The 26481-nt window shown below is 42.4% G+C and overlaps 1 protein-coding gene across 6 annotated transcripts in view; it reads right to left on the reverse strand.

The window, feature by feature from the left end:
* Positions 1-26481, reverse strand: part of Cesl1 (carboxylesterase-like 1) — a 58299-nt gene that overhangs the window by 5133 nt on the left and 26685 nt on the right. For 5 of the 6 annotated variants that reach the window (XM_063278260.1, XM_063278259.1, NM_001024365.1 and 2 more), the window contains 10 exons: positions 23414-23618; positions 22608-22752; positions 12762-12895; positions 10904-11057; positions 8952-9056; positions 7756-7860; positions 6768-6806; positions 4632-4772; positions 2218-2298; positions 1883-2030 (listed from right to left, as the gene is read on the reverse strand). In XM_063278260.1, coding sequence (XP_063134330.1) covers positions 1883-2030; positions 2218-2298; positions 4632-4772; positions 6768-6806; positions 7756-7860; positions 8952-9056; positions 10904-11057; positions 12762-12895; positions 22608-22752; positions 23414-23586 — 1225 coding nt within the window. In that variant the 5' untranslated portion in view covers positions 23587-23618. Of the gene's footprint in view, positions 1-1882; positions 2031-2217; positions 2299-3223; positions 3295-4631; positions 4773-6767; positions 6807-7755; positions 7861-8951; positions 9057-10903; positions 11058-12761; positions 12896-22607; positions 22753-23413; positions 23619-26481 lie in introns of those variants that run through there. The other variant, XR_010060021.1, reaches the window with a different exon arrangement.

A 26481-nucleotide genomic window follows, 5' to 3' on the forward strand; every position in this document is an offset into this window, starting at 1 on the left:
TACCTTTTCTGAAAGGAATAGGGAAAAACAAAAGGTAGATAAATTTTAGAATTAATTTTTTTAATTATAAAAGTTAAAATACTCATGCTGAAGTCAGAGAAGTCAGAGAAGTCAACTCAGCAAGTAAAGAGCAGATCAGAAGCAACTTATGAAGATTTGGAAAATATTTAAGCAATAGAGTGCTGGCCTAGCATACTAGAGGATCAAGGTTCAATCCCCAGCACCACACACACATACAGACATAGAAACTCCTCTCTCTCCCTCTCTCTCTGTCTCTCTCTCTGTGTCTGTCTCTCTCTCTTTCACACAGAGAGAGAGGGGGGAGGGAGAAGGAGAGGGAGAGGGAGAGGGGGAGAGAGAGAGAGACAGACAGACAGACAGACAGACAGACAGACAGACAGACAGAAGAGACGAAGAGGCAAAAACAAAGGCAGGCAAATACACTGGCAGAAAGGAGAGAAATTTATGAAGCTATAAAAATGTACAAAAGGTTCCCTGCCTTTGGACCTTTGCCTGCCTGCTTGACTAGAGGAGGCCAGGGTAGAGTGCAGGGATCTGAGAAAAGTTCCAGAAATGATCCACAACTTTCCCTCCCCTGTATGCCAGAATCCCAAGGACACTGCAGTTACAGAGGCAATGGCTCCCTACTCACCCTTCCTGTACATAGCACTGTGGGGAGCCTGCTAGAGCAATCCCATTTATAATCTAAATGACATTATTCAGCAAAACAGACAGAGCAATCTATACATTCACATTGGAGCACAAGAAAGCCCGGATGCCAAAGCAACATTGAGTAGTAGGAATACAGCTCCTGGAGGTATCAGAATATCTGATTTCAAGTTATCCTCAGAACCATACCATTGAACATAGAAAGGTAAAGGAAGAGATACATGGATTAATGAGATAGAGCAAAGGACCCAGATACAATATCACATGACTACAAACACCTGTCTTTACAAAAGTCCCCCAAACATATGTGCTAGGAAAACTGGATATCTCTATATTGAAAAATGGAAGTCAATCCTTATTTCTCAGCTTGCACAAAAACAACTCCCAATGGGTCAAGGGCTTCAACATAAGATTTGAAACAGTGAAACAGGTAGAGGAAAAAGTAGAGTATATGTGTCAAGATGTATGTATAGGACTTTCTGAATAGGATTGTAATTGTTAAAAAAAAAAACCTAGTCATCAACAAATGAGATTTAATAAAATTAAAAAATATATTTTGTACCGCAAAGGAAACTCAGTCAACTGAAGAAACAGCCTACACAATGGGGGAAACTGCCATTTATATCTGGCAGAGCATAAATAACTAGAATATACAAAAAAAAATCCAAGAAACTAAATATCAAGAAAACAAACAATAAAAAATAGGCCATGGAACTGAAATATTGTTGTGTTGCAGAAGATGATTTTGAACTTCTGACCTTCCTGCCTCTTATCTGTATTGATACCTGCATCTTTATTGATGGTCTAAAAGCAGCCACCAATAAAGGAATCGTTCAAGCTCAACATTAAAAAGAATTCTACCACTGTAATTCAAGTGGCAAGATGACAGGTATGTGCCCTAGCCCAGTGTGTAGGGGCTGGGGATTGAGCCCCATGGCTTTGGGCATGCTGAGTAAGCACTCTCGTAACCAATAGGAGCGTCCAACCCATCCCTGGTGTTGTTTACGGTTATCAACGACCAAGTTAACTTCTTGCATTTGCACCTCATCCTCATAGTCTATTGATTGGGAAAAGAAAAAAAAAAACCTAACAGGATCTCTGCTGAGTCAGACTGCACACTGACTATAAGAACTTCCCACATCTGTCTTTCCTAGAGAGTACGCAGGTTAGGGGCCAAAGCAGGTGACTCTTCGCCACTCTCCAATGGACTCACCTCTGTGGTCACGGGACACCATCACTGATGGGATACAAAATAACGCATCCCCAATAAAGGCAAGGATTCCATCTCTGATCTTGATGGGGTCATCACTACCTTTTCTGTACTTCTCAATAGCAACTGGAATAATATCCTCTGGTATACCCTGAAATAGATATCAAAATTGATCACCAGCCTCTCTTGGGGATTGAGGCTTCTTTGAGGCTGACAGTCCTGTGACCTGTGTAAATCCTTCCTGGGGTGATGCAGTGGGAGACATTAAATCAATCTGTAATTTGGCCCAGTTCCTCCAAATACCTGCATTTTTCAGCCACAGTTCCCTAGATGCTTACATATATGGAAGCAAATTTCTCCAGGAGCATAATGGCCATCTTCTTGTCCAATTTTACATCAGGTGGTACAAATCTCATCATCTGTTGAAAAATGATTGAGCATTTGTGAGTGCTTAGGAATGAACAGAAAAGGACAATCAGGAGCACCGTGCTCTAACTATGAGATGAAGGCCATAGCTGTTCATCCAGTGGGTTTGGGTCTCTCATGAGTTTGACAAAAAGAAATCAATGAAGCAAATGTTTTATATAGAGAAATTCAAGGAAAAACTGAAGGCACCCTAAATACTTACTTATATCTGGAAACAAGTTCCCTAGAAAAATTATTCAAAGTTAGAGCAAAAGCAAAAAGCTCAGAGACAGAAGAACAGGTCATACCCTTCTCCTGAGACTCACTTTCTAATTGTGAGGACAAGCCACAAGAACACTCAGCCAGATAGGGATGGTTTATCGAACATGTTCCCAGGTCTGACTGATTAGGGCCACAGTTCAGATTTGGGAACTGAACAATGACCCAAAGTTAAGGTCCTATAGTGCTTTTTAAGCTTGAGATCTACAAACATCTGTGCCAAATTATTCCACCAATCAGGAATTAGGGATAGGGAGATTTCTTTAGGGACATGCCTTTGTTGTACACTTATCCTGCTCCCATTGGTTGGGGTATTCAACTGTGGCATCGGACTTGCCTTGTCCAATATTCATGCCTTAACTTGTCTATGAGAATGGGACTTGGAACATTCATGTCTAAACCAGGATGTTAGTAACCCACGTACATGTCTCTTTCTGCCAAGTAGGATGGCAGCTCAAGGAGGTCTTGGGGACTTAAATTTACTTAACTGCTACTCAAAGTGCACATCTTATCTTAAATAGTTTCTTACATATCTTATGTTGGGGTCCTCCCAGGGGGAAGCTTATACCATAAGTTTATACACAGGTTCAGGAAATGCTGCTGCTGGTTAGTTTGGCTCCAAGCTTATTGTGGGCAACTATACAAGGTGATTTTACTGACCTCTATTGTGATTGATTTCCAAGGGCTCAGAACATAACAGAATTTGTAATCAATTTGCATCAGAAAGTTTCCTGTTAACAGCAGAAACATGACAAAGTTTCTTATAATGGCATGCTAGTCAAGTAACAGTTAACTAGGCCTTAACAATTTACCTAGGCCTTATCATTCTATCTAGCCCTTAATATTTTAACTAAGCTTTAACATCTGAGGCAACAGCTATGCCTGTGCTCTTTGATCTCTGAAATCCTTCTGTAGAGGGAGAGAACAGTAGAATTCTCCTGCTGGGACTGATCCCCTTCAAATTTCTGCACTTGACTCCAGAGACAGAACAATGGACTTCCTAAGATACATGCAACCCTAGAAAATACCTATTTGAGAAAGTTCAATGGTTTTGGGTGAAATTCCTCTTTTACCCAGCAAAACACTGTTGAGAAGTCTGCCCATGAACTGTGCTCTCTCTTAGAGCAATGGCTATAAAAATCCTCAAGCCAGCATCCAATCATTTCTTTTACTTTTGAAATATAAAACATCAAAACAAAACTTTCAGCTCAAGAGTTTAAAGGTAAATTTTAATGTATTGTCCACAATTTGGGATAAAGGTTTGGGAGGCTAACTTGTTCCTTCTTTCGGTCCTTGGGAAGACAGATACCTTGCTCCTTTAAGGCTCTTACTCCACTTCGAACCTCTGTCTGTTGCCATGAATATGAGACATTCTCTTCTTCCTACATCTTGGAGATGTAGGTGTGTGGACTCATTACCATCACACCATAGTGTCTTGCAGAGTTCTCAACAGTCTGGAGACACCTCCAGCTTTGGGATCAAGGAGTTAGTTCAGATAATGCTTTATCATTATATCCCTGCTGCCCTGTTACTGATTAAAATATGCCCCACCCTATTCTTTGTACTATTAGCAGTGAGTGTTTTAATCTTTAAAAATAATCTATTTCTACTCCATTCAAAATCAATGATAACCCAGAAATCCCTTTCTTTGACAAGCGGCCAAAGGCCACTGAGCATCCCTGTGGAGAGGTACAGGATCTAAGTCCAAGCACAAGGAGGAGATTTACCTCAGCCCAGCTCTCCTGAACTCCCAGCTCCTCCATCACTTTCACCTTGACCTTAATTATTCAGGCTACATAATGGTTATACCAACAGACCTTACCTAGCCCAAGAATTTCAAAATCCATAAAGAAAGGGTAAGCAATTAGTATAGAGTCCCCAAGCCTGTGCGTCTCAGTTTGGCTACACCAGAGAATGTTTCCTTGGAGGAATACACCAGAGCAATGGGAACAGCTGTCCCAGACACAAGGCATGGCTTTAAGTCAGAATTCATGAGAGCACGGAGTAGAGGTACGATAGCTGTGCGTCAGTGGATGAGCATCTGTCAAAGGGATTTGTTCATGCTCACCGTTGGCAGAAGCCAGCCACACTCTTGCTTGTTGATTCCCACAATGTAGGGCACGGTGTTGAAGTTCTTCTCAGCCAGGATCTCTTTTGGGTCCTTTGGCAGCACCACATCGTCAATCACAGTTGACAAAAAGTGGTAGCTCTGGAGAAGAGAGCAGTGCAGTGTCAGAAACCCCCCACATCTTTTGCTATGCTTGTCTAAGGGAGCAGTTGGAACACAGACCCCATGACTGAGCAGTGTACAGAAATCTGTATCTTTTAGAAGGCCTATGAGCCACAAAGACCAAACTTTTGGCATTTGTGAACAAGAAGACTACAAATAAATAGTTAATTGAAGGGAGGGGCATTTTGATTAAATGAGTAGCATGTATAAATACCTCATATGTTCATATATATTATATATATGATATGCTTCAATCATAAATATTCTCTAGAATTGATTTTTCACTATTCCTAATGGTTAGGTCTATAAAGCTTCCATGAATATTAATTTGTGAATCCTGGGCCTTTTTTGCATTGGAATTTTAGATCTAGGTTCTTGGAAACCATTGGTCACAATAATGTCATCATCCTTATATATGGAACCCTATTTAAATGTACCTTAGATGACATATATTTCTCACCAAGAACTAGCATATGTAAGATTTATTCACAATATAGTAAAATGTCATTTGACCAGGGATTACTACTCCTTTAGCCCTAGGTAACAAAACACCTTTTTTAGCTTTAGCTGCAATTCAGCACTGGCATGTGGATGCTACTCGAAGTTTAGATCTTTTACTAACTTTTCCATAGTTTTGTCATGCACTGTAGCTATCAGATAACCATTCCCCTCAAATTACAAAACTGGAAAACATGCAGATTTCCTTCCCATTGTTTAAGTGTGCTGTATTGCTGTCAGGATGTTGGCACAGACATCACAGTCAAGGGCATGATGTCTAAATGGAAAAGGCTATGAGTAAAGAAAAGAGTTTTTGTTGCCATTTGGAGGTTAATCCAGGACAACTCAAGTTGGAGATTGAAGAAATGAATGTCCCAAAGCAAGATTAGAGAGAAGAGGGGTCACAAAGTGAGATATCCTGCATAGAATCAGGACATCCTTTTCCCCTTCCTTATTGAAGATATAACTCAAGGGAATTTTTGTGCTTTGAATCTTAAGTCTCCCTAAAGGCCAGTGTGTTGTAGGTTTGGTCTCCAGCCTGTACTCCAAGAAGAGGTGGTAGAACCTTTAGGAAATGGGGTTACATAGGGGTTCAGGTAATGAAAGTGTCCATTTAAGGTAAACTTGGACCCCATCTCTTTCCTACTTCCCTCTTGGCTTCCTCTAATTCTGTCCCCATTTCCCACTTTCTTCTCTCTCTCTCTCTCTCTCTCTCTCTCTCTCTCTCTCTCTCTCTCTCTCTTTCTTTCTTAACCTTACTTCTGATTATAATGAGACATAACATAGTTTGCTAATTTATTTCTTGTTATACCTTGCTTGAAAGATGGAATTCTTTGAGAGAGACAGATATTTCCTACTTTACTGCTGCTCATCTCTGAAACCGTAACCTGTCACAGAGTAATGCCTTCTTTAAAAATGTTAAACATCTGAAAGGATTGAGAGTCTTTAAATTCATAGACATTTGAGGGAAACTCTGGGATCCCATGGAGTGGTCAGGAGGACAGGGCTATGAAATTTAGCATGACTATTGTCACAAGACCTTGACTACAGATGGGAAGTGAGAAGAGGGGAGACTATGGACATCACTACTGGAGTTTTTCTGGTTCAACAGAGGGAGTACTACATCTCTCTGTGTAGCTTATGACTTATGTTCCTCAACAGTGGTTTTCACCACCTTGGTTAAGCACCTCAGCCGTCTGAGAGTGCATCCTCTTTTCATTGGTCCTTTTAGTACAATAGTCATAAATGAAAAGGTACAAGTTTGCTGATTGAGAGCACTAAACCAGAGTGCCAACACTGCCTTTGGTCTTCTTGGCCCTGCTAATCTGTTGCTCTGGACCTCAACAGTACACACACACACACACACACACACACACACACACACACACACACACACATGAAAGACTGTGATTCCACAAACAGATATTCTTTCAATGATAGTCTAAGACTATTACAGGTAGCTTAAAAGGTCCTTACCTCTTTGGTATCCCTTTGTGAACTGAGTTTAATCAGATTCTGTGGAGACAATAAAGCCATTATGGTTAGAATCTTCCTGGTATTAATCACATCTTCAGACCTATGCTTCCAGTCTCTTCTCAAGCAGGATAAGAGAAACCTACATGGCATCTTCTCAGTACATGCACATGGTAGAGCAGGATGAGGCCCATGGAGGGGCAGCAGGAGGAACTAACTAGTGCTAAGTCCCAGCATCACAGTCACTGAAGCTCGGAGAGATATCTGTGCTGGCATCCTCCTTTAGCCCTAGCCCTACCTCTTCTTGTAACAACACCCCAAATTTTTCTGTTGAGAAAATGGTGACTGAAGTGCCAGAATGTTTTAACTTTGATGGGAGACTAAGCTAGACACACAATGGCAGAATGAGATGAATCCTCTACTCCTCCCCTTTGCTAATTTATCTTCATGCATTCAGAATGCGAGCTGGGTCACTATGTCTCAGAACACAGTGATAGATTCAAGACAGTGCTAGTCAAACAGACTGAGACTACAGGCATGGTAGGAGGAATAGATAGTTCCTAAGCACAAAGGGTATGAGTGTAGATTGCTGTTGTACGTAAGCTTTACAGGAGGCAAACATACTCCAGAATGAGGCCAACAAAGCAATAGGAAGCTAGGATGTAAATTCTTATCTTTAGAGCATATGGAATAAGCTATACTCAAATCTGAGTTATTTGGTTTTTTTTATTTTTATTTTTTTTACAATCCATTCTTTTTCCTGTTGAAGGCTTCTAACTTGGGTATTGGTTTAAAATAGAAAACCCCGACTCCTACAAGCTCATGGATGCTCATTCCAGCCCATCATGATGGAGGAGATTTCAATGCTACTCCATTTAATGGGCCTGACATAAGTGTGTGCTGTGGTTAGAGTACCTCATGGTCCCAGTTGGCTAAAGAAAAGTTGAATAAATGAAGCCTGTGGTAGAAGTTCACTATACTACACACCCACCATTTTTTCCATGATCTCTAAGAGCTCCTCTTCTGTCTTTTGACGCAGGCAGTGAACAATGATGGCAGAGGTGGTGGTTTTACATCCAGCCATATCAGCAATTTGCTATAAGAGATAATAGGCAATCGCAGATGTCAAGAGTAACATCAGTATCTTCTACTAATGTAGACAGGTGCTCTACCCTAAGTGCTATTTCTGAAGACAAAGATTTCCTGAAAATACCCCAGATCAGTAAATTTCCCAAACAGGCCCAACAAAATGTTGCCTCTGTTATTGTTTTTGATGTGTGTCATGAACATATCTGAGCCTGTTATCTTAACTTTTAAACTACGATGTTGCATACATATTTTGGTCATCCTTCTTGAGCTTCCTGTGGTCTGTAGATTACATCTTGGGTAATTCAACCTTTTGGGGGGAATTAGAGGAAGGATTGAAAGAGTTGAAGGAGCTTGCAACCCTATAAGAACAACAATGCCAACCAACCAGAGCTTCCAGGGACTAAACCACTAACGAAAGACTATACATGGACTGACCCAGGGCTCCAACTGCATATGTGGCAGAGAATAGCCTTGTTGGAGCACCAGTGGAAGGGGAAGCCCTTGGTCCTGCCAAGGTTGGACCCCCAGTGCAGGGGAATATGAGGGGGCAGTAAGGGGGATATATGGGAAAATACCCATATGGGGGAGGGGGAGGAAAGGGGAGGGAGCTTATAGACAGGAAACCGGGAAGGGGAATAACATTTGAAATGTAAGTAAAGAAATATATCTAATAAAAAATTTAAAAAAACAATGTTACAAAACTGTATTATCTTAAGGGGAAACCCTGTGCAGTGGATAAAAGGTAAGGAATTCTTGACTCCACTGTCCACTTCACACCCACTGTCTCCATTTACTGGCCTTTCAACCTCTACTTTCCAGCATCTGTTATATAAGGAGAGATAATATATGTGTCATGCTTCAGAGGGCATCCCGCCTTCCCATATAACTCATGCAGAATTGCAGAGAATCTGAATAATGTAACTCATAGGAAGAAACTTCAGAACCTGCAAAATGTACTTTAGATGAAGCCCTAGAAGTAATTTCTGTTCTATCATTCTCACTTTGGAAATCCCTGGAGCACATAGCTGAATCCTATGACCAGAAGGATTTTTGAGGACTTCAGGAAAGCGTATGGTGATTTTCCAGGGTAAGACCTACCTTAGCGGCTGGCCTAACATCCTTAGTAAACAATTCAGTAATGAGGACCACCCCACTCTCAGAAATGGCCCTGTGGTAGAGGTTCTTGGACAGTGGGGACAACACCTGTCATGAAAAGAAGAGGGGAGTTTATGCTTCCAGCCAGGTCAATGTCACCCACTTACCCTCTGAATGCTCCTCTTCCCTGGTCCTTCTTGGAGACTCTGGCCATAAGACTCCACAAAAGAAACTCAGTGGAGGGGAACTTGGGCACAGAGTAAGAAACAGCAGAGAAAGTGTGTAGCAAGTGCATATGGTGACAAGAAAACCTACCTGAAAGACATGTTGAAAATTTCTAGCCACAAATTCTGTTTGAGAATTTTTGTTATTTTGAATTTATCCCCCCAAATAATGATTATGGGGGAAAATGAGGAGTCAGATTCAGGGTAGAACAATGAATGTTTCAAGTTATCCTGAAATATGGAATGAAGAGAGGGAAGAAAGGAGAAGGAAGGAAGGAAATGGCAGTATCATCATGGAAGTATACAAAGATAGCTACTTCATATCTTACTGTGTATAATGGAAACAATGGGAGATATACCAAGATCCTGACATTTGAGATATTCAATAAATAATCGGCTCGTAGTTTACCATGTAACTCAGCAATGATAAGTAACAACACTGCATGAATGTTTAATGCTTGGGGAGATATTCATATCATACTGCATTTTAAAGATGAGTTTCATGGTTAAAACAGCACAATTAGATTATAAGATTCAGAATATAAATAAATAATATATAGACAGGTAAATAAGTAAATTTGTAGAAAAAAATAAGATAGATATGGCAAGATAGCCACAGTGAACCATATAAGAGCCACAAGGATATGAATTATATTTTTCTCTTTAACATTCATCTGTAGTTTTTCTTTCTTTCTTTCAATTTAAATATGTATGTATAAAATGCAATCACTGCATTTATATTCTGTTTAATTCTGTAGTTTCATATGGCTAACGGAACTTTCTATAACATCTCCTTAACTCCCATTTTCCATATAAGCATTTTTCACAGCTCAGATTGCATGTTTCCCACATCTAATACCCACTCATCTATGTCTCAGCTTCATAGATCCTTCCTCTCTGCCACTTCCCACAAAAGAGCTCACACTTGTCCTCCAAACTCTGATGCCCTGGTAGTTATGGACAAGTCATAAGGACACCTCACAGAAGATCTTTTCTTCTCTCCGCACTTGAGTCCCCTACCTTGGATCCAAACAATTACTTCTTCCAATCTGTGATTTGTCATCAACCTTATTCCCCAACAGAAGCGAGGTAAGCCCCAGTCCTAGCTAAGAAGGTGCTGGCACTCCATAGTACTTGAGAGAGGGAGGGTCCTCTGCATTAAGAGTTTGGCCCTGTTGGGTTGACCACATCCCAGTGAAGGCCACGCATCCAAGAAGATATGGACAACATAAAGTAGATATGATGAGTTTAAAATAATATTTAGAAAAAATGGACACAAAATTAAGTGGGGAATGGAGGGCAGGTGAATATTCAGGAGATGAGGAATGGGGAACCATGGATACCTTCAAAATTCACTGCATGAAATTCTCAAAAACTAATCACAGTACAAAAATGTACAAAATGAGATTCAATTTTTTTATGGAAGAAACATTCTTAAAGACTTGAAAAATATGGTAGGTAAAGGGAAAAAACCTCAATTAAGTGAAGAAGCCAGGGCTATCATTGATCCAAGATGCCTACAGCTCTGTGTACACCAAGTAAAATTCCCACCTCCCTATAAACCAACTACCATTAGTTCAGTTGTAGGCAACTGACCATCTAATATAGTGCAGGAAGAAAAATCAACGCCAAATCCAGGTTTGGGACCAGCAGTTGGATGGTCTCTGAGTGGTCCCATCAACAGCCACATTAGCAAGACTGGACATGAGGCGTGGTACCCAAGATACTTACAAGAACAGAGACACTGAAACCTCCTGCTGACTCTCCAAAGATGGTCACAGAGCCTGGGTCACCCCCAAAGTTGGCAATGTTGTCCTGGACCCAGTGCAGCGCAGCTACTTGGTCCAAATGACCCCAGTTTCCCCTGCTGTGTTCATCCCCTGTGCTGCAAGAGACATAGAAGGGACATGTTGCACGGCAGGGATCTTAGGACCATATATGTACTGGGGGTGCATCCTTTGCGGCTTTCTGGAATCCAGGTGAGATCAACATCCCTGACACAGGACTCTTCCTCTGCATTAGGCTGTCACTCATTATTCTGACCACTATGTACATGAGTCCAACATACAGCCAACTCTGGTGTGAAGGCTCCAGCATCTCTTGAAACAAAGTAAAAACAGGGCAATGTTCAGCTCTCAGAACAGAGCACAAACTGCCAGATAAAATGAGAATATGGTGTCAGTGACTGGGGAAAGAAACTCAGGTAAGGAATAAAGCAACTGTGGGTCTGGGATGTGTTTTAGGCTCATAACCAGAGAAACCCTCTTGAGTTGGTTACATGTGCTAGAATCCTAAGTAAAATGAGCACTCAGGGAGTTGAAAATATCCAAAGAAGAGAATTTCAATTAAGAAGAGCAGCAGGATTAAGGCTCTGGGGCTGGGAGAACCAAACTCTGTGTGTGACTTCTGTGTGATGCAGGTAGAGATAGTGCTTGGAGCCTTGGCATGGCTTCTGTGTCATTGCGAATTATGTGAGTGTTATGCAAAGGCAAGGCACAGATCAGACAGTCATTGTTTCACTAAGTATTCTGGCCATAGTATGCAGCACTGTCATGTAAAAGTTGTAAGTTTGATTAAAATGATCCTAATAACATTAACCCATCCCACAGAAGCAAGGCTTTATTAGGTGGAGAAGTGGATCCAAAGCAAGTGGATGGAGTATATTTTAAAGATAGACTTGCAAGGATCTGTTGTCTGACTGGGGACAAAATAACATAAGCCTAGAGTCCAGGATGAATGCAAACCCCTGTGAGCAAATGGGTGTTTGTAACAGCTAGTGTTATATGCTGTATGAGGCTGGATGAACACTGGTAAGGTCGTAGTAGCTTCTAGGATGATAACTTGACTGCATGAGGACTCAATGGTTTGGATATGCTCTCTGCCACAAGAGCTCATGTACAGGGGCTTCAGTTCCTAATGTGCCAGGTTTATTCAGTGTTTGAATTTGTAGAAGGTGAGGTCTTTCATTGGGTGCACTGTATTTTGAAGCAGTCTGTACGCTCAGGGGAATCATGCTGTATTCCAACAAAGTGAGTTGATACCAAAAGGACAAGATTGATTTTTCATTTTCTTGAATTTCCTGCTTTAATATATGGTTGTCTCTTTATCCCAGTTTCCATTCTTCCATTGTCATGCATTATAGTTTAGGACATCACCCTATATTCAAGTCTGAATAATTATGCAGTCCTTGGTTTCCAGCCACCCAAACACTGGCCTAAAGATATCTGGTTTCCTTATCACTGACACATTTCTCTTTTTTTTTTTTTTTTGACCCAATTGATAAGATATAATTGCCCACTTAAACATACAAAGCCCGGTACCATCCATCCCTTAAGAACAGTAATAACAACCTGTAAATACACAGAGCAGAATCTTAACATCACCTGCCATGGCTTCTCACCCTCTCCTTTCCCTGTCTCCTCCTTTCTACTCTAGTCTCCTCCTCTTCCTTTCAGACTTCCCTCCGGCCCATTCTTCCTTCTCCTCCAATGACAGGCCTCCTTCTAACACTGACACATTTCAAACACATTATTATAGAGCTACTCAATGTAGTAGCTAATATTCAGAGAGGAGTGCCCACAAACCCTACCTGAAGAATCCCCAGATGCCCAGGCGATATTGAATGGCCACTACCACCACGTTTTCATAGGCAGAGAGGACCTGGCCATCATAGGTTGATGCCCCGCCCTGTGTTAGTCCACCTCCATGGATCCACACCATCACCTAGTTAGCAAGAAAAGAATCATACGTCTCTGCTCCCAGACCCGGTGAGAGAGAGACCCAACCGCCTGGTCAGGTGGGCACTCCTGAGGCTGCAGAGCGGAAGAGACCACCAACACTGCTCACCCCTGCCCACATCCCTGGCCCAAGAGGAAACTGTATAAGGCCTCTGGGCTCCCGTGGGGGAGGGCCCAGGAGCGGCAGGACCCCTGCCACAGACACCGCCGGACCCTGAAGGAAACAGACCGGATAAACAGTTCTCTGCACCCAAATCCCGTGGGAGGGAGAGCTAAACCTTCAGAGAGGCAGACAGGCCTGGGAAACGAGAAGAGACTGCTCCCTGCACACACATCTCGGACGCCAGAGGAAAAAGCCAAAGACCATCTGGAACCCTGGTGCACTGAAGCTCCCGGAAGGGGCGGCACAGGTCTTCCTGGTTGCTGCCGCTGCAGAGAGCCCCTGGGCAGCACCCCACGAGCGAACTTGAGCCTCGGGATCACAGGTAAGACCAAATTTTCTGCTGCAAGAAAGCTGCCTGGTGAGCTTGGGACACACGGAAGCAGAATTTCTCTAGAACCGGGCACGTTCTGTGTTTACCGGAAGTCCCACACCCGCGGATCCCGGCCCGCAGCAGCTCTCTGCTCCCAGACCCGGTGAGAGAGAGACCCAACCGCCTGGTCAGGTGGGCACTCCTGAGGCTGCAGAGCAGAAGAGACCACCAACACTGCTCACCCCTGCCCACATCCCTGGCCCAAGAGGAAACTGTATAAGGCCTCTGGGCTCCCGTGGGGGAAGGCCCAGGAGCGGCAGGACCCCTGCCACAGACACCGCCGGACCCTGAAGGAAACAGACCAGATAAACAGTTCTCTGCACCCAAATCCCGTGGGAGGGAGAGCTAAACCTTCAGAGAGGCAGACAGGCCTGGGAAACCAGAAGAGACTGCTCCCTGCACACACATCTCGGACGCCAGAGGAAAAAGCCAAAGACCATCTGGAACCCTGGTGCACTGAAGCTCCCGGAAGGGGCGGCACAGATCTTCCTGGTTGCTGCCGCTGCAGAGAGCCCCTGGACAGCACCCCACGAGCGAACTTGAGCCTCGGGACCACAGGTAAGACCAAATTTTCTGCTGCAAGAAAGCTGCCTGGTGAACTCAAGACACAGGCCCACAGGAACAGCTGAAGACCTGTAGAGAGGAAAAACTACACGCCCGAAAGCAGAACACTCTGTCCCCATAACTGACTGAAAGAGAGGAAAACAGGTCTACAGCACTCCTGACACACAGGCTTATAGGACAGTCTAGCCACTGTCAGAAATAGCAGAACAAAGTAACACTAGAGATAATCTGATGGCGAGAGGCAAGCACAGGAACCCAAGCAACAGAAACCAAGACTACATGCCATCATCGGAGCCCAATTCTCCCACCAAAACAAACATGGAATATCCAAACACACCAGAAAAGCAAGATCTAGTTTCAAAATCATATTTGATCATGATGCTGGAGGACTTCAGGAAAGACCTGAACACACTTAGGGAAGCACAGGAAAACATTAATAAACAAGTAAAAGCCTACAGAGAGGAATCGCAAAAATCCCTGAAAGAATTCCAGGAAAACACAATCAAACAGTTGAAGGAATTAAAAATGGAAATAGAAGCAATCAAGAAAGAACACATGGAAACAACCCTGGATATAGAAAACCAAAAGAAGAAACAAGGAGCTGTAGATACAAGCTTCACCAACAGAATACAAGAGATGGAAGAGAGAATCTCAGGAGCAGAAGATTCCATAGAAATCATTGACTCAACTGTCAAAGATAATGTAAAGCGGAAAAAGCTACTGGTCCAAAACATACAGGAAATCCAGGACTCAATGAGAAGATCAAACCTAAGGATAATAGGTATAGAAGAGAGTGAAGACTCCCAGCTCAAAGGACCAGTAAATATCTTCAACAAAATCATAGAAGAAAACTTCCCTAACCTAAAAAAAGAGATACCCATAGACATACAGGAAGCCTACAGAACTCCAAATAGATTGGACCAGAAAAGAAACACCTCCCGTCACATAATTGTCAAAACACCAAACGCACAAAATAAAGAAAGAATATTAAAAGCAGTAAGGGAAAAAGGTCAAGTAACATATAAAGGGAGACCTATCAGAATCACACCAGACTTCTCGCCAGAAACTATGAAGGCCAGAAGATCCTGGACTGATGTTATACAGACCCTAAGAGAACACAAATGCCAGCCCAGATTACTGTATCCAGCAAAACTCTCAATTAACATTGATGGAGAAACCAAGATATTCCATGACAAAACCAAATTTACACAATATCTTTCTACAAATCCAGCACTACAAAGGATAATAAATGGTAAAGCCCAACATAAGGAGGCAAGCTATACCCTAGAAGAAGCAAGAAACTAATCGTCTTGGCAACAAAACAAAGAGAATGAAAGCACACAAACATAACCTCACATCAAATATGAATATAACGGGAAGCAATAATCACTATTCCTTAATATCTCTCAATATCAATGGCCTCAACTCCCCAATAAAAAGACATAGATTAACAAACTGGATACGCAACGAGGACCCTGCATTCTGCTGCCTACAGGAAACACACCTCAGAGACAAAGACAGACACTATCTCAGAGTGAAAGGTTGGAAAACAACTTTCCAAGCAAATGGTCAGAAGAAGCAAGCTGGAGTAGCCATTCTAATATCAAATAAAATCAATTTCCAACTAAAAGTCATCAAAAAAGATAAGGAAGGACACTTCATATTCATCAAAGGAAAAATCAACCAAGATGAACTCTCAATCCTAAATATCTATGCCCCAAATACAAGGGCACCTACATATGTAAAAGAAACCTTACTAAAGCTCAAAACACACATTGCACCTCACACAATAATAGTGGGAGATTTCAACACCCCACTCTCATCAATGGACAGATCATGGAAACAGAAATTAAACAGTGATGTCGACAGACTAAGAGAAGTCATGAGCCAAATGGACTTAACGGATATTTATAGAACATTCTATCCTAAAGCAAAAGGATATACCTTCTTCTCAGCTCCTCATGGTACTTTCTCCAAAATTGACCATATAATTGGTCAAAAAACGGGCCTCAACAGGTACAGAAAGATAGAAATAATCCCATGCGTGCTATCGGACCACCACGGCCTAAAACTGGTCTTCAATAACAATAAGGGAAGAATGCCCACATATACGTGGAAATTGAACAATGCTCTACTCAATGATAACCTGGTCAAGGAAGAAATAAAGAAAGAAATTAAAAACTTTTTAGAATTTAATGAAAATGAAGATACAACATACTCAAACTTATGGGACACAATGAAAGCTGTGCTAAGAGGAAAACTCATAGCGCTGAGTGCCTGCAGAAAGAAACAGGAAAGAGCATATGTCAGCAGCTTGACAGCACACCTAAAAGCTCTAGAACAAAAAGAAGCAAATACACCCAGGAGGAGTAGAAGGCAGGAAATAATCAAACTCAGAGCTGAAATCAACCAAGTAGAAACAAAAAGGACCATAGAAAGAATCAAGAGAACCAAAAGTTGGTTCTTTGAGAAAATCAACAAGATAGATAAACCCTTAGCCAGACTAACGAGAGGACACAGAGAGTGTGTCCAAATTAACAAAATCAGAAATGAAATGGGAGACATAACTACAGATTCGGAGGAAATTCAAAAAATCATCAGATCTTACTATAAAAACCTATATTCAACAAAACTTGAAAATCTTCAGGAAATGGACAATTTCCTAGACAGATACCAGGTATCGAAGTTAAATCAGGAACAGATAAACCAGTTAAACAACCCCATAACTCCTAAGGAAATAGAAGCAGTCATTAAAGGTCTCCCAACCAAAAAGAGCCCAGGTCCAGACGGGTTTAGTGCAGAATTCTATCAAACCTTCATAGAAGACCTCATACCAATATTATCCAAACTATTCCACAAAATTGAAACAGATGGAGCCCTACCGAATTCCTTCTATGAAGCCACAATTACTCTTATACCTAAACCACACAAAGACACAACAAAGAAAGAGAACTTCAGACCAATTTCCCTTATGAATATCGACGCAAAAATACTCAATAAAATTCTGGCAAACCGAATTCAAGAGCACATCAAAACAATCATCCACCATGATCAAGTAGGCTTCATCCCAGGCATGCAGGGATGGTTTAATATACGGAAAACCATCAACGTGATCCATTATATAAACAAACTGAAAGAACAGAACCACATGATCATTTCATTAGATGCTGAGAAAGCATTTGACAAAATTCAACACCCCTTCATGATAAAAGTCCTGGAAAGAATAGGAATTCAAGGCCCATACCTAAACATAGTAAAAGCCATATACAGCAAACCAGTTGCTAACATTAAACTAAATGGAGAGAAACTTGAAGCAATCCCACTAAAATCAGGGACTAGACAAGGCTGCCCACTCTCTCCCTACTTATTCAATATAGTTCTTGAAGTTCTAGCCAGAGCAATCAGACAACAAAAGGAGATCAAAGGGATACAGATCGGAAAAGAAGAGGTCAAAATATCACTATTTGCAGATGACATGATAGTATATTTAAGTGATCCCAAAAGTTCCACCAGAGAACTACTAAAGCTGATAAACAACTTCAGCAAAGTGGCTGGGTATAAAATTAACTCAAAGAAATCAGTTGCCTTCCTCTATACAAAAGAGAAACAAGCCGAGAAAGAAATTAGGGAAACGACACCCTTCATAATAGACCCAAATAATATAAAGTACCTCAGTGTGACTTTAACCAAGCAAGTAAAAGATCTGTACAATAAGAACTTCAAGACACTGAGGAAAGAAATTGAAGAAGACCTCAGAAGATGGAAAGATCTCCCATGCTCATGGATTGGCAGGATTAATATGGTAAAAATGGCCATTTTACCAAAAGCAATCTACAGATTCAATGCAATCCCCATCAAAATGCCAATCCAATTCTTCAAAGAGTTAGACAGAACAATTTGCAAATTCATCTGGAATAACAAAAAACCCAGGATAGCTAAAGCTATCCTCAACAATAAAAGGACTTCAGGGGGAATCACTATCCCTGAACTCAAGCAGTATTACAGAGCAATAGTGATAAAAACTGCATGGTATTGGTACAGAGACAGACAGATAGACCAATGGAATAGAATTGAAGACCCAGAAATGAACCCACACACCTATGGTCACTTGATTTTTGACAAAGGAGCCAAAACCATCCAATGGAAAAAAGATAGCATTTTCAGCAAATGGTGCTGGTTCAACTGGAGGGCAACATGTAGAAGAATGCAGATCGATCCATCCTTATCACCCTGTACAAAGCTTAAGTCCAAGTGGATCAAGGACCTCCACATCAAACCAGACACACTCAAACTAATAGAAGAAAAACTAGGGAAGCATCTGGAACACATGGGCACTGGAAAAAATTTCCTGAACAAAACACCAATGGCTTATGCTCTAAGATCAAGAATCGACAAATGGGATCTCATAAAACTGCAAAGCTTCTGTAAGGCAAAGGACACTGTGGTTAGGACAAAACGGCAACCAACAGATTGGGAAAAGGTCTTTACCAATCCTACAACAGATAGAGGCCTTATTTCCAAAATATACAAAGAACTCAAGAAGTTAGACCGCAGGGAAACAAATAACCCTATTAAAAAATGGGGTTCAGAGCTAAACAAAGAATTCACAGCTGAGGAATGCCGAATGGCTGAGAAACACCTAAAGAAATGTTCAACATCTTTAGTCATAAGGGAAATGCAAATCAAAACAACCCTGAGATTTCACCTCACACCAGTGCGATTGGCTAAGATCAAAAACTCAGGTGACAGCAGATGCTGGCGAGGATGTGGAGAAAGAGGAACACTCCTCCATTGTTGGTGGGATTGCAGACTGGTAAAACCATTCTGGAAATCAGTCTGGAGGTTCCTCAGAAAATTGGACATTGAACTGCCTGATGATCCAGCTATACCTCTCTTGGGCATATACCCAAAAGATGCCTCAACATATAAAAGAGACACGTGCTCCACTATGTTCATCGCAGCCTTATTTATAATAGCCAGAAAATGGAAAGAACCCAGATGCCCTTCAACAGAGGAATGGATACAGAAAATGTGGTACATCTACACAATGGAATATTACTCAGCTATCAAAAACAACGAGTTTATGAAATTCGTAGGCAAATGGTTGGAACTGGAAAATATCATCCTGAGTGAGCTAACCCAATCACAGAAAGACATACATGGTATGCACTCATTGATAAGTGGCTATTAGCCCAAATGCTTGAATTACCCTAGATCCCTAGAACAAACGAAACTCAAGACGGATGATCAAAATGTGAATGCTTCACTCCTTCTTTAAATGAGGAAAAAGAATACCCTTGGCAGGGAAGGGAGAGGCAAAGATTAAATCAGAGACTGAAGGAACACCCATTCAGAGCCTGCCCCACATGTGGCCCATACATATACAGCCACCCAATTAGACAAGATGGATGAAGCAAAGAAGTGCAGACCGACAGGAGCCGGATGTAGATCGCTCCTGAGAGACACAGCCAGAATACAGCAAATATAGAGGCGAATGCCAGCAGCAAACCACTGAACTGAGAATAGGTCCCCTATTGAAGGAATCAGAGAAAGAACTGGAAGAGCTTGAAGGGGCTCGAGACCCCAAAAGTACAACAATGCCAAGCAACCAGAGCTTCCAGGGACTAAGCCACTACCTAAAGACTATACATGGACTGACCCTGGACTCTGACCCCATAGGTAGCAATGAATATCCTAGTAAGAGCACCAGTGGAAGGGGAAGCCCTGGGTCCTGCTAAGACTGAACCCCCAGTGAACTAGTCTATGGGGGGAGGGCGGCAATGGGGGGAGGGTTGGGAGGGGAACACCCATAAGGAAGGGGAGGTGGGAGGGGGATGTTTGCCCGGAAACCGGGAAAGGGAATAACACTCGAAATGTATATAAGAAATACTCAAGTTAATAAAAAAAAAAAAAAAAAAAAAAAAGAAAAGAATCATACTTGTTCTAGGAAATAGAATTGGGAAGGAGCTCAGAAGATGTCTGGCTTAATTTTCCTGGCATGGCCCTGATTCAGGGCATCACACTCAAAGTTCACCAGGGCCTAGTTGGGTTGCAAAAGTAATACTTCCCTGGCTGGAAGCCAGGATGTCACCTAATTCAATGTCCCCATCCTTTTTCTTAGACCTATGTGCCACATATTTCCAGGGTTCTTCTCACTGAAAGCATCATCGTGAACAACGATGGGTGAAGGTTTTCCCAGCACTCTGACATCCTGACATGTGGATCATTCTTATAGCTGAATCTTTTAGCTTCTACCTCCATTACCTGCGATGTGTCTCCATGCTCATTTCTGGAACCCTGATTGGTACCCTGCCCCTGTGCTTCATTGCTCCACCTCTCCCCCACAATTCTCCCCATTTTGATAATCCCAGTTTATATCCACCTTCTCTGTCAAGACTTCAGATATCTGGCTATTAAGAGTATCTATGGCAGGTTCTTTTAGAGGCCTTGAGGCTGATCAGAGATATAATAGCCTTTAATTTATGGCTTCAGGAAACAAAGTATGAAGAAACAGGAAATGAGAGAGGATGCTGTTTTATATACCACGGACCAGGAAGAGCTTTCTGTCCATGTTCTTTTTAAGCAGTGACCATCACAAAGTGAAGGAACCAACAAAAATAATTGGGGGTAGGAGGGTCAGGCATGGTCCAAGCAGAAAGAGCAGGAAATTCAAAACCCTGAGGTATAACAAGTAGGTTTGGAACAGTGGAAGAAGGAAGTAGTCTGTTGAACTCAAATGTTGTGGAATGTTGGGAATGAAGGAGAGGATGATAAGACATGGTACTGGAGAGACAGACAGAAGTTACACTATGTGGGGCCATGGGAAAGTATTTGGAGTGTTTTGAGTGAACCATGAACATAGGATTGAAGTGACCTTGTGCCTCTACCTCAGCTTAAGCAGCAATACTTCAGTCAAGAGCAAGGATAGAAGAGGGGGACCAACTAGTACAGTCCATAGAAGAAGAACAGAAGAGATGGAGAAGAGCAGAGAAGGAGATATGGGTCACTTGAATGCAAAGACAGTCTTATTTGGTGCTCGGAAAGCTAAAACAATTATCTGTTTCCAGCAGTGCATTTGCAACATCTGTGCTGGGTTTGTTGCAAGGTGATGGCACCCTGAGGTATGTATTTAAGGGTGAGTTTTAAAATATGCAACATTAAACTTGGTTCCTGAGTTTAAAAAAAATTATGGCTTCAGAATTTAAAGAGGTCACATTTCATAGCACTGTTCAAAAGGAAAGAGAAAGCAAGGATAATCTGAGCATGGTAAAATGACAGAAACAAAGATCACCCAATTTGATAGATAGAAAAACTGAGGCACATGTGCTGGGGATCCCACAGCTAATGAAAGGTACAAATAGGGCTTAAGCAGACATCTGTCACCAGCACCACAGCTGAGCTCCTAACCAATGAAGCTCATGGCCATAGTTCAATGATCTGTGCCAGGAGTCAGGACCTCCCAGAGCTCTGACTAGAATGTCAGTGCTTCTGTGGTCTCTGCCAGGACTCAGGTGCAGCTCAGCGACCTCATTTGTTCACCCAGACCATGTTCTAGAACATAGACCCTGGGAACATAGATGGGAACATAGTTCCTTGCTTTCCAAACTCCACGAACTTCTATTTCTCCTCCCCTTAGGCTCTCTGCAACTCAGATCCTACATGGAGGATCTGAGTCTAGCTCATCTTAGAGTAAAGATGAGCCAGCAGGTTGGCCAAGGAAATGTTGAAGCTGTTATCCTATGGGTCTGTAAGGACCAGCTGACATGATCCATGAAGTTAAGGCTATGAAAAACTGTCCATGTTCTTGCTTCTCCTCCTGGCTGTAAGTATGGCTGTATGGATGCAGAGTCCAAAACAGAAGGGGAGCAAATGAGTGAAGTTGAGATTTGTTCTCACCTCCTTATACAATGGAAACATGTTTAGGATGAAATATAACTCTGGTGACTTCTGCTTCCTCCCACAATTCTGGGTTGTGTTACAGGTGCTCCCAGGACAATGGGCAGATGCTCACTCCCTCTCTTATTTCGCTTCAAAGATATCTCTTTTATAATAGCTTCTCCCCAGAACTCTGCCCTGTAACTGGCAGCCTGCCCTTCCCTGGCCTCCTCATTCTATGGGAAATGCTGACTCATTCAGCCATCAGCATGTGCCAAAGGCAACTAGGGAGGGGAAAGAGATACAGTACAATCACAGGCGGTGACAAAGGACATGAAAAGTGCTTATGAGATTACCCCAGACTCCTCCCTCCACACTGCCATCATGGACCAGGAGAGTTTCCCCCTGGCAGTGAAAGTTGTCTTAAGTAATGTGAGGAGAAAGGTTGCACATATCTCCCTCACCAGCCCCCACCTAAGGGCGCATGTGTGAAGATAAAAGTCCCAAGCTCTTGTCCTGCCACTCCTTCTGTGTTCTCTTTCCTACCTGAGTTTTCCTGTTTTATTATTTATTTGTTCGTTTCTGTCTGGTGGAAGGAAGTTCTTGGTCCCTGACTCAGTCCTGATATGTCTACCCTTGTGTCTGAATGCCTTCCTCTCCTTCCAGTCACACCAAAGACCTGGATGCTGTAGCACTTAGGACTAGATCAGGGGTTTCCAAACTTACTGGCATCCTGCTATCCTTTGTAAAGTCTGCAGGAGTGTAAATATTCAGGTAGAGACAATCTTCAGAAAACTGGAGATGGACTTTCTCCTTTCTGTTGGTTAGGAGATCATTCATCCTCTGCCCTTTTGTTGCATCTTGGGAGCACCTGTAGGGGGAGAGTGAACACCTGAGATTCCAATGTGTAGAAATGGGTGATGTCACCTGAATCCCACCCTTGCACCAGAATATTGGTGCTTGTAAATGGAGGATGAGAATCCAATGTAATTAGTAAGAGGGACTTTATGCATAAGTGGTAGAAACCTGGAGATCCCTGATCCAGTAGGGAAACACTTAGCACCTCTCCCTTCCCTAGAGCCTTTGAGACACTCTGGGTAATGGAGAGTAGCTCACAGTCTGATCTACGTGGGATATGACAATCTCATCACTGTTTGGCTAGCTCTAGTGCAGTGGGTGGAGGGTGTCCCTGATCATTCATCAAGTGGCCTTCTTCTAGTCCTTATGAGATTTCTGTGAATCCAGGAGTTATACCCATAACTGTTTATCATGTTGCAAGTCATGGCTGACATCTTTATGGGATGACCCCAAAGACTGCATTCTCATAGTTAGTCACTGATATGCTAGACAATACTGGCTCAGTACTTTTCCCTGCTCTGTGTCCAAATCTTCAGGTACAAGCAAAGCCGGTGCTAACTCTAATGACCTCTATAAGCCTCTTATGCTATCTGGCCAGAAAATGACTCTCTCCTGCACCATATAAAGACAGATGCTCTCACAGAATGAGGCCCGGACCCATGTCAGCAGCTTACATAGGTGGATAGGTGGTGGTGTTCTTCACGAAGCTCCAGGGCTCTGCAGGCTGTGGTGGAGCAAACCTCAGAGATCCAAGAGGGGGCTTGGCAAAAGGGACTCCCAGGAAGACGGCTACAGACTGTGTGACTCCTTCTAAACTGGCATACTTCCCCAGGACCTTGCCTTTCATGGTGTCCACCACAGGTGGTGAAGAGGGGTTTCCTAGTGGACATAGAGGAATGATAAGTTCAGTCCTGTATTCCAATGTCATGAAGGAAAAAGAATTGCCAGGAGGAACAGAACTTTTGGTTCCCCTCTTAGAAACCTCTAGAAACTCTTACATTTTTTTTTTGGTTATGAGCCTACCCTTCAATGGCTGAGTCGTCTCTCCAGCTAAAACAGATGCAGAGGTCCATAGCCAAACACTGGGCAGATCTTGGGGACTCTTATGGAAGGGTTGGGGGAAGGATTGAATGCCATGGAAGGTATAGAAAACCCTACAGGAAGATCAACAGAGTCAACTAACCCGGACCCTTTGGGCTCTCAGAGATTGAACCACCAACCAAAGAGCCTACACCGGCTGCCCCTGTCCCTCCCCTGAATATATGAGGCAGATGTGCAGCTCAGTCTTCATCTGGTTCCTCCAACAACTGGAGCAGGCTGTTCTTAAACTTGTTGGCTGTCTGGGGACCTAGTTCCCCTAACTTGGCTCCCTCATCTGGCCTCAATATGAAAGGATGCACCTAGCCTGCAGAGACTTGATGTGATGGAGTAGGGGGCTATACAAGGGGGCCTCCACACTCACAGGGGAGAGAAAGAGAGGGATGTATGAGGGCAACGGTATGATAGGGTGGGGGACAGAGAGGGGGCAGCATCAGGATATAAAGTGAATAAATTAAAAAGTTAGAAACAGTTATCCATCAGGACTCTGGTGTTGAGCAACTTAATGTACTGTGGAATAAACAAGTGGTCAATTATCTCAGGAAGGTGAGCCTTACAGGAAAACAGACATGCTAGGTTGGAAAGAGTGAAGTCTTCTGATTGGTGACATTGTGGAAGAACTGAGACATTGAGCAGGAGGAGGGATGACTATGAACAATGAAAATAGAGTGATTAAATAGGAAGCAAAAGCAAGAGGTCCAGATAGAATAAGTGCTTGACTAGGAAGGATGAACAGCCTATGGGTGGAGTTCATGGAGAGAAGATAATCCTTAAGATTCAATGTATGTCAGGAAGGTCACTGCATGCCTGGTTAAAGGATTAGATTTAACATGGTGGGTAAATATGTAACAGAAGTGTTTCTGTATTGAGAACATAGTGATCTAAAATACTCTGCCTGTGTAGGATCCTCCAGGAGAAAGAGGGATTGGAGTGATATCCATCTGATGGTTGGCTCCATTCTTGAACAGCAGACAATCATCGCTAATTCCCCAACAGCTTCCTTAACTATTCCTCCACTTTCTGTGGGACCAGAAAGAAGCACTCTAAGCAACAGGAAGATAACCACCCATTTCGTCACAACCGATGCTGGTGTCCCTTTATTTGAATAATAGCCTTCTTGTCAGAGCAGCCTTTTAAACATGCGGTTTCTGATCTTCCTGACCTAACTGTTCCTCTTTAGCTGAAGAAAGTAAGGCCAATTCCTTTCCTCAATAAGGAGAGAGAGAGAGAGAGAGAGAGAGAGAGAGAGAGGAGAGGAGAGAGGAGAGAGAACATGACACAGTGTAGGGTGGGTAGGAAGGTGGGGAAGAGCTGAGAGGAGCTTGAGAGGGTAAAGAATATGATCAGTATTATATAAATTTTTCTATAACAACAATAATGTTTAGTCAGAAAAAGAAAATTTCAGATTTTTCTTTCAGAAATATCCTTGTCACCAGAAAGTCTTTATGGGAATCAAGATAGTTACCTGTGAGCAGTGAACTCAGTGACCAGTTCCATAAAATGGACATTTGATTGTTTTGTTTTCTAATTCTAGTTATTACAAATAAAAGCAAGTGAACTTATGGGGAATCACAGGTACATTTGCTCCCCAATTTATGATGTTTTGACATCATGGTATTTGATTAATGATATATTTTACTTTAAGATCATTAAATTATCAGATTGAGAACTTGTCCTAAGTCTGAGATGAGCTTTATAGAGAAGGGCTATTAATACTGCGGATTTTTTTTTGTGAAGTCCTGATTACAAACTTGGGGTCATGCCTGGTGTCATCAGAAATCAATCCCCAGCTTGTCTCCTTGTATCATGGCTGTTAATTATTATTTTGTTTAACTTTTTATTTTTAAACACACCACTGGGAAACCTGGATATGAGGCAATCCAAACATGTTTTTTTTTTCCCTTCATGAATTTCAAGAGTTGTTTCCTATGCTTGGACACTGTTTATAATCAGGAAGAAACTGTTTTATAAATATGGAGTTATGTATTCTCATATACAATGGAGGCTTGCTCCCTGCCCTGATATGGGGCTAAGGAAGGAAAGAAGGCTACAGGTTAATCTGCAACAGCAGCTCCATGTGGGATGGGTGTGACGGGAAGGGGGTGAGGTAGCCTGGTAAATGAACCAGGGCTGTTAGGGTGCACTTGCGACCACATTGCTTGAGAGAATGAGACAGGGGGAACTAGCTTAATTTCTAGGCAAGTTTAGGCTATACAGCAAGTGAAAGTATAATCTGAACTGCATAGTAAGACAGACACAAACAAAAACAGCACTGTGTGTGACCATCTCCATATTGAAAGGTCAGAAAGGGGCAGATGGCTCTGTCCACTTGAGCTGAGGGTAGTGTGTGTGTGTGTGTGTGTGTGTGTGTGTGTGTGTCCACTCCTAGGAGTGTAACGTAAGAGAAAGAGCCAAGGTTACAGACAGACACAGCTATAGCTGAGAGAACACACACAAAGAGTTCTGTCAGGAGAAGACATAAACCAGGGAAGCCTGAAGAAAATGAAGAGGAGGAGGAGGAATAGGAGGAGGAAGAGGAGGGATGAAAAGAATGCTTCAGAGATGGGAGAGGGCAAAGTCTGATTACAAATGATAAAGCATGGCTGAATTGATTGTGAGCTTTCAACCTAGAACAACATGTGAT

This window comes from Rattus norvegicus, chromosome 19 (genome assembly GCF_036323735.1).
Source record: "Rattus norvegicus strain BN/NHsdMcwi chromosome 19, GRCr8, whole genome shotgun sequence".
Classification (NCBI taxonomy): domain Eukaryota; kingdom Metazoa; phylum Chordata; class Mammalia; order Rodentia; family Muridae; genus Rattus; species Rattus norvegicus.